Source organism: Microtus ochrogaster, chromosome 6 (assembly GCF_000317375.1).
Source record: "Microtus ochrogaster isolate Prairie Vole_2 chromosome 6, MicOch1.0, whole genome shotgun sequence".
Classification (NCBI taxonomy): domain Eukaryota; kingdom Metazoa; phylum Chordata; class Mammalia; order Rodentia; family Cricetidae; genus Microtus; species Microtus ochrogaster.
The window spans coordinates 81,545,676-81,554,627 of record NC_022013.1 but is presented as its reverse complement, the minus strand read 5'-3'; the positions used below and the strand labels follow the sequence as shown (position 1 = coordinate 81,554,627).

The 8,952-nt window shown below is 43.4% G+C and overlaps 1 protein-coding gene across 7 annotated transcripts in view; it reads right to left on the bottom strand.

Annotated features, from left to right (window-relative positions):
- Disp1 (dispatched RND transporter family member 1) overlaps positions 1-8,952 on the bottom strand; it is a 154,536-nt gene that overhangs the window by 14,954 nt on the left and 130,630 nt on the right. For all 7 annotated transcript variants that reach the window (XM_026779841.1, XM_005348926.2, XM_013346992.2 and 4 more), the window contains 2 exons: positions 7,114-7,143; positions 805-928 (listed from right to left, as the gene is read on the bottom strand). In XM_026779841.1, the coding sequence (XP_026635642.1) occupies positions 805-928; positions 7,114-7,143 (154 nt within the window). The remainder of the gene's footprint in view (positions 1-804; positions 929-7,113; positions 7,144-8,952) is intronic.

The window sequence follows — 8,952 nt, the reverse complement described above, 5'->3', positions numbered from 1 at the left end:
TTATTGGCTAGCTCTTACATATTGATCTAACCCATTTCTAATATTTGTATTGCCACTTGAGTGTGGCTTACTGGGATGAGTCTAACGGGCATCCATCTCAGAGAGGAGAATCATGGTGACTCACTGACTGGGCTTCTTTCTCCCAGCATTCTGTCTGTCTACTCCGCCTACCTAATTTTATGTCCTATTAAAGGGCCAAGGCAGTTTCTTTATTTAACCAATGAAATCAACACAAAACAGAAGATCCCACATCACATGGGGACAGAGATGTGGGGACATCTTGAGCTTGAGTGTGAACAAGTTCCTTGACCTTACCTAAGAGTATAAATAACACATCTGTTTGGGTTTTTGTTTTTTGTTTTTGCTTCCGAGACAGGGTTTCTCTGTATAACAAACCTAATTATCTTGGAAGCCCCTCTGTAGACCAGGCTGGCCTCCAATTTAGAGAGATCCACCTGCCTCTGCCTCTGCCTCTGCCTCTGGGATTAAAGAGTGTTGGGATTAAAGGCATGCAGAGCCACCACACCTGGCTGATAACACCTCTTGTAGAAAGGGAGCTACATGGTTACTGCGCGCTGACTGCGATAGGCTTTTAAAGAAATGGGGAGCTGGGTGTAGTGGCTCAGACCTGTAATCCCAGTATTCACAAGGCTGAGGCAGGAGGATGACAAGTTCAAGGAGCTACCGTGTAAGATCTATCTCAGAAACAGAGAAAGAAAGAGCTGCTAACAGAATATACCACACATTTAAGTTCTTAATTCGGGGAGATGGTTTGAGGTGTAGGACAGGTCAAGTTCTCCTTACCAGCAGCGGATCAGAGAAGTCGGGAAGCTCCGGGACTAAGACTCCCACCAGAGCACAGACCACGATGAGCAGAGTGCACATGCCCAGGACCACCACAGGCCAGTCGGCTAGCAGCGCTGCATAACTACAAGGCACAAAGCGAGCAGAGAAGACCTCTGAGGAGCAGTGTGGAGGTAAGGCTGCACACAGAGCAGTGTGAGATCCCCATGTTTAGACCAGCGCAGATATCTACTAATATAATTAGAAGTATTTACATACATCGATGCAAACAATGTCAAGATCACTATCCCTTCATTTCTTTGATAAAGTAGCACTGGTTAGTGGCCACAGGCTACTGGGCTAGTCTAGGCAGGCTATATGACAAATAACAGTTTGGATTTGTATGGATGCCTGGGAAGAAGCAAACTAAAGAAGAAAACAAAATAAAAAACGAAGGCTCCATCTTGCAGAGTCAGAACTTCTGTTTCTGTTCTTATTTTCTTCCTCCATACTTTTAATCATCTCTTTTAAAGGGAAAAAGTCTATGAACAGGTACATGTAGTGCGATCCAGAACACACCCCAGTTATATTCCCCAAAGCCACTTCCTTCCTAGAAATGACTAATGAAGATTTTCAGTGGACTGTGAGCTCCCAGAGCAGAGAAATTTTCTCTGGTCAGTGTGGTATCAGTACCTAGAACAGAAGTTTGTAAGAGGGGCCCAATTAATTTTTATTGATTAGCAGAACGCTGCCCCAGAGTCCTACCGCCCCTTGGCACTCCAGCCCCCTCAGGCTGACTCTAGTCTCATCTTCCATGACTACCTCTGTCATGGGCCTGTTTCACACACATACCACCTCTGGCTGTGAGAGCCATTTCTGTGCCCTCCTGCACTGTGCTTGTTATCCTCACGCTGACAGGGATGAACTGTCAGAACCTTGTGAGACCGAAATTTTTCTAAGTGTCAGAGAGTATGCGGGAGGAGGCGTCTAGTTGCTCCAATCTTTATTAGAAGAAGAAAACCCCCAAACACCCAGGGTGTGACTACTTTTCTCTGGGATTCTAAACAGCGGTGGTTCACCTGGCGACTGTGATGCCCAGTTCTGGTTCATGTGAAAGAGACTTCTTTTTTTTTTTTTAAGAGACTTCTTTATTAAGTATATGAGGCATTTCTTTGAGGACATGTTAGTGATTACAAATAAAGCTGGGGTTTACATGCCAGGAAGTACTGCTGTATAGACAGCCCTTCAATCTCCACACTCAGTGCTGACTGTGAAGTTCTCAGAACGAACTCTATGGCATATTTACTTCAAATTATCACTCCGAGGAAAGAATTAAGCCACAATAGAGTTATGCCTTAAGGAGCTTGCCCTGGCATTTCCTACTGCTTGTTCTTTTAAAATGACTTTACATGAATAACGGTCTGCACTCACTGCAGTGTTAGTGGCTTGTGTACCTTACACAGACATCTGCGTCATTCTTATACCCACACAGACAGGCTAAGGAATTGGTTAAATCATAAAGCCTTAGGTAATCTGGGTCTAGAATCTGGCTTCTAACTCCTGTGTTTCCATCTTTCTCTTCAAACACACATGAAACTAAAGACACAAGGAAGCAGTAAACTTGCCAGATTCTTCTTCAAATTCACACTATAAAATGTCTATGGCTGGAGACATGGCTCAGCCGACAACAGCTGCTCACACCCCAAAGACAAGAGCTTTGTTCCCAGTGCCCACAGCTGTCTCTCCAGCTACCTTTGCCAAACCTTACCCTCAGCACCTGGGAGGCAGAGGCAGGTGGATCTCTGCGAGCTGAAGACCAGCTTTGCTAGCATATTTGAGTTCCAGGTCAGCCAGAGCCACCTAGTGAGATCTCGCTTCAAAAAGAAAGGAAGTCCCAGCCCCACTAACTCTTAGTCCTAGCCCCACTAACTCTTAGTCCTAGCCCCACTAACTCTTAGTCCTAGCCCCACTAACTCTTAGTTTCTCTCTGCAAAATCACACAGACCATGGGACACTGAGTTGATCATTATCTGTCTGATTGCATATTCTGGATTTAAGACTACTGCATGAACATTGTGTTAGGCGAGCTACAGCTGCCTTTAGGGATGACTAAGGATGGGACGGGAACCCACGAACCCCAACGTCCTCCGAGTGGCCCCCGGCCCCCTGCAAACATCCTCCACTACAGTGAGGAGACCACTGTTTTGTCTGAGGAGCACCCCTGAGGAGCACCCCTGAGGAGCACCCCTGAGCCATTCCTTCCATCACTCCATTCTTTAGAAAGGGCACTTTGCACGAGACCGGAAAATACCAGCCGTGAAATGTGGACGCTCCGGACCTAAGCACTTATTCATTGCATTCTAGAGGGATCCTCCCTTTCACATGAACCAGAAGTTGTTCATTCTTACAAACATGTTATCAAGAGAGGACAGTGCCTGCATTGCTTAGTTTTCATCTGTAGCTTAATCTATCCAGAAGGACTTTTTGCTTTGTGTTCTCGAGAAATATGCACACATACACAGAAACTCTAAAACTCTCTTCCAATAATTGCTTTCCTTGCCTTTGAAAACATTTGATTTTGATTCCACAGTCCTGCCACATGCTGCTTACGCGCACCTGTGCCATGTAGATGCTTTATGGTTAGTTCTTTCACGCATTCTTCTACATACACTTAACCTCACTATATCACAACTCCTTCCGTACACAGCAGATGCTTCCCACGCTGGCCTCTCTAGAGACAACTGTTCAGCACGCCATCTGAGCAGGCTCAGTGCTGTGGGGGAGATGCACAGCCATTTAGACAATGCTTCTCCTGAACAGCACCGACTGCGGCAGGACTTCCGTACCTAGTGCCTATTCAGCCCATGTGCGAAATGAAATCCAGATGATTACAATATCATGGTTAAAAAAAACCTATAAAAGTGGGAGGAGTAAAGGATATTTAAGATTGCCTATAAAATACACACAGACACAGCTATAACATTTCACTCCTGACCAACACTAAAGCATGTACACGTTATTATTTTTTTTTGAAAAGTGAACCATATGTGCATTAGAACAACTTTTAAAAGGACTGGTCTTTTACACAAGCCGCCCTACACACCAGGTAACACTTATCCTGTACCCACCTGCTTAACTGGGAGACGTTTGGCTAGAACTCAGTACAACTGCGAATGCTTCCTCCTCTGTAACTTGTGGATTAGGAGGGAGTGACCCAGAAAGGCTGGGAGAGCTCTCCCTGTGCAGAGGGCCTGAAGCTCTGTCCTAGCCACCACTGTATCAAGTTCATGTCATCTCTCGGTTGGCTCTCAGAGCCTCTTAGAAACAGGGTTTCTTAAACGTTTCCCTGCACCATGACTCTAGTGAGTGGGCAGCCTGGCTCCCTGGTGAGGATGGTACTGTGTGCTAGACTGGTATCCAATTGGAAGTCCCCTGAATATACTTACGGAAGCTCAGCCTTATTGCCCGGATTACTCTGGAAGAAGACTGGAGGTAGCTGTGAAGGGTCTTACAGAACCACCCTATGCTCAGGTCACGGACATCACAGGAAGCTCCACAGTCAATTGTTTGCTTCTCTCCTGGCTTACCCTTTGTGGCCTCTGAGAAACCTGCTCAAGCCTCCCCGAAAGGGTGTAGCTTGACTAGATGCTCCTTTCCTCTCCTGACTTTGGCACTGCCCAAATCAACTAAATGGTCATGGTTTCCACCTTACAGATCTGAGCAAATTTTAAGATTTTGTGTTCTCTCTTCTTTTCTAAAAAAACCTTCCTCCCCCGCAGTTTATTGCTTTTCCCCAAAATCCTCACAATTTTTCTTGTCCCTTAAGTGCAGGCATTTCTAGTGGCATCAGTTGTTAACCTAACGGGAAGAACAACTCAGATTCGAAGAAACTGACACACACAAACAGGATAAGCATCTCTCTCCTTTGTGTGAGGGTACAGATTCATCTAACAGACATCAATAGTAAGATGCAAGGCATTGTGGTGATGCAAAGACTGGAAGAAAGATCTGTGCTCGAGGAATTTACAGCCAAGGGCAGAAAATCAGACAGGCACAGATATCTACAAAAGTAGGCAAAAGTGTGGTCCTAAAAGAACAGAACTGATGCTTGGCCAATTAAAAAGAAGAGGTTATTTCCAGGTGAGGTGTGAACTGGAAAATCAGGAAAAGCTTTTGGGAGTAAGTTGTATTTATATGTAGATATGCTAAAAAGAAAAAATTAAGATTCTTAAAAAAATCAATTTGGTAACAGAGGAAAACCCAAATCTTCTCAAAATGTTAAAATTTTAGTCTGCTGAGAAAATCATTATTTCCAGAAAAGTGAGAGTATTTTTGTTAATAGGGCATGTTTATTTGTATATCTTTCCCCACGTCTCTGTCTCTCTTTTTCAGGATGGGGCAAAAGTGGAAGAACTAGAAAAAGTATGATATTTATATACAGCAAAACAGAATATGATTAGGCCTTGAAAACAAAGGAACTTGTGACACGTGCTAAAATATGAATGGCCTCGAGGACATTAGGTTAAATGTCACTCAGAGTTACAAGAGATGGATGACTGTCCTCAAATGAGATACCCAGAGCAGCCAAATTTACAGAGACAAAAAAGTAGAACTGTGGTTGCCAAAACTATGACAAAAGGAAATGAGGACAAAGTTATTGTATAGCATTTCAGTTTTATAAGATGAAAGTGTGTGTGTGTGTGTGTGTATGTAGTCACAAAATGGTGCTCTTCAAACCGGTTAAAATGGTTTGTTTGGCCTGGGTCATTTGGCTCAGTAGATAAAGTGCTTCTGGTGCAAGCACAAAGGCCTGAGCCTGGATCCTCAGCAGAAACTGGACTGAAACAGGCAGAGCCTGGGAACTGCTTCCTGGTTGGAACAGCAAGGTCCAGGGCCGGTAAAACTGAGGTGGAGAGTGACAGAGGAAAGGAGCGGACACTGAATTCCAGCCTCCATAACCCGCACACAGAAGAGATTCACCCCCCCCCCAAAAGTTAAAATGCAGATGCTGCTCAGCTCAAGAGAGTGCCTGTTTAACAAATGCTGGGCCCTGGGCCCAGGTCCTCGTATCACCCAAGAAGGCTAAATGTAATTTATATTTTATTTTTTTTTATCAAAATCTTAAGTTACTTCAAACAGGAAAGTCTGCTATCGAGAATTTTATTTATTATTATTTAGACACTGTCTAAATATTATTTAGACAGTGAGTGCTCCCCTTGGGAGACTGAGTTTTGCTTTAGACCAGTGGTTCTCAACCTTCTCAGTGCTACAGCCCTTTAATTCAGTTCTTCATATTGTGGTGGCCCCCAACAGTAAAATTATTTCATTTCTATTTCATGACTGTAATTTTGCTACTGTTATAAACTATAATGTAAATTTCTGATATGCAGGATTATCTGATATAGGACCCTTGTGAAAGCATTGTTCAACCCCCAAGGGGCTCCTGACCCACAGGTTGAAAACCGCTGCTCTAGACAGTGAGTGCTCCCACTGGGAAGGATGGACTCTTTTCTACCTGAGCTTCTGTGGCAGCTGAACCTCACAGGTCACTTCAAGTTTAAGTGTGATGACACTGTACCTAGAGCCACACTGTCTAAGAGCACAGTCTAAAGGACAGTGTCTTTGCTGTATTTTCAGGAGTTCTATCTAAGGGTTCCTAGGGTTCGGCAGTTAATAGTGAAATGGCTATATTTCTATTTCCACCACTTGCATCAAGAGTCTCACAACTGCTTGTTGCTATAGTTTCAAATTTGATACCATTGGCTCCACAGGCACCCATACTCATGTGCACATACCCCCAGACATATACATATACCTATACATAAACATATACACATATACATATGTATAATTAAAAAATAAAAAATTCCACATAAATGAATACCTTCATCTTAATACAATTACATTTTTTTTAAAAGAAAAACATCTAATGCATTAGAAATAAACTACCATTAATTCAAGTCACACTAGTTGGCAGAATGGTAGATACTGTTATTCAACAAATAAGATAAAGGAGGTGCACGTGACCCTGGCCCCTCCTGCCAACGAAAAGGATAGAAAAGCCAACTTGAATAGGAAAGAATGCAAAATAGCTAGACAAATATGAAAGCAGACCCTGAGAGAATTTAAAGGGTAAGAAAATCTGCTCTGTTTGAAAAGTACTTTTCTAGATATTGGGTTCTGAAAGCAGTTGCTGTATGAGAAAAGAAATGTATTTTTCCTTCATAAAATGTGAATGAAGAAGGGGGAAAGAACAAAATGTAGAGAAAGCAGAGAAATAGAAACTGCAGAGAAGTTTATTAGCAAACAAGATGATTTAAATTACTCTACCTTCTCGGGAACTTGAAAGGTCTGGATGGCCTGAAAAAAAAAAAGGAAAAATCAAAAGAGAAGGATCAGAAAGAAAGCTGTGTACTGTAAGGGCACCCCCCACCACCACCAACACACACACAGAGGCCTGACTGAGCGCTCCTCCCTGAAGACTCCCAGGAGGGAAGTGAGCCGGCCTGATGTCACACAGTGGGGACACTGAACCTCCACCTCAGGGCCTTTGTGCTCCAGAAGACATACAGAGCGGCCGAGAGGAGCCCTTGGAGGACTGCTGATGGACTCACAGCAGGATCCTCTGTGACAGCAGCCCTTGTCCAAGCAGCCTACACTCATCCCCCATCATGACACCAATACCTTCCTGTGCTAGAAACACTGTTTTCTCTCTGAGATACCAGCTGATGCTCCAGTTTTCAATTTCTTATGCTTACCTTCCAATGTACTTTAAGAAGGACGGGCTTGTATTTCCGATCACCACCTTCCCACAGTGTCTGTGACTATTACCTAGCATCACTGGTACCCTGCCCACCCAAACATACAACACTTAGCTTGCAAAAGAAATTCCAAACTCAGCCTCAACTTCTGAACTCTTTATCCCTACCAGATCCATTAATTTCTCATTTGCTGGCCCATGTTAACCTTTTAAATAAACATTTGGTGAACAAACAGAGCCCACTATTCATGTTTCACTGCTCTAAAGCACAGTGGTTCACAGTGTGGCCTGAAGACCACAGGGAGTTCCCGAGACCCTTTCATGAGGTCTGTGCGGCTCCAAATATGTATCTATGGAAGCACAAATTTTCTTTGTTTACTTCAAGCAGACTGCAACACAATACACTGTCTCCAATCAAAACCCTGTTCTGTTCTGATGACCATACATCACAGAGACCCGCAAGAAAAGAACACAAGTACACACACCACAAGCTGTATTGTTAAAGTATTCTTCGTAAAAATGTAACTTTTATTATTATATAAAGAACTTATTATATATAGCTATTTTCCATATTGGAGATTGAACGGACTCACACATATGAAGCAAGTATTCCAACAGATTTATTAAAGACTGTGTATCTAAAACTTTTGAGAGAGGATCTCACAAGTTATTTGAGCTTGCGGTGACCTCGTTCTGCAGCTCAGGCTTGGTTTACTATTATTTATCTATTTATTTGTCTGTCTGTCTGTCCGTCCGTCTGTCCATCCATCCACCCACCCATCCATCCATTCATCCATCCATCCATCCATCCATCCATCCATTTACTTTGAGACAGGGTTTCTTTATGTAGCCTTGGCTGTACTGGAACACACTCTGTAAAACAGGCTGGCCTTGAACTTACAGAGCTCTACCTGTCTTTGCCTCCTGAGTGTTGGGATTAAAGATGTACATCACCACCACCTGGATATTACTGTTGTTGTTATTATTATTACTGAGTTAAATAACTTTTCTAAGGTTCAATATCAATATGGTACATTTCAGCTATTACACATGAAACAAAATCCCTTTCCGTTGTGTAAAAGGACCATGAGAAAAAAGTTTGAGAATGACTTCATTAATACAGATACTCCGTGAGACTATCTGCTGACTGAATGACTGTATTTCCTAGCTTCAGATGCTTCCAAAGTGAAATCTACTGCAACCCATTACAGTAGAAGAAAACAAACCTGCAATGCTGCCTCCAATTCTCCACTCCAAGCTCTGACTCCTCCCACCCCAAGCACTGACTGCTCTCACCCAACCTCTGACTCCTTCTACCCCAAGCTGCAATGCTGCCTCCAATTCTCCACTCCAAGCTCTGACTCCTCCCACCCCAAGCACTGACTGCTCTCACCCAACCTCTGACTCCT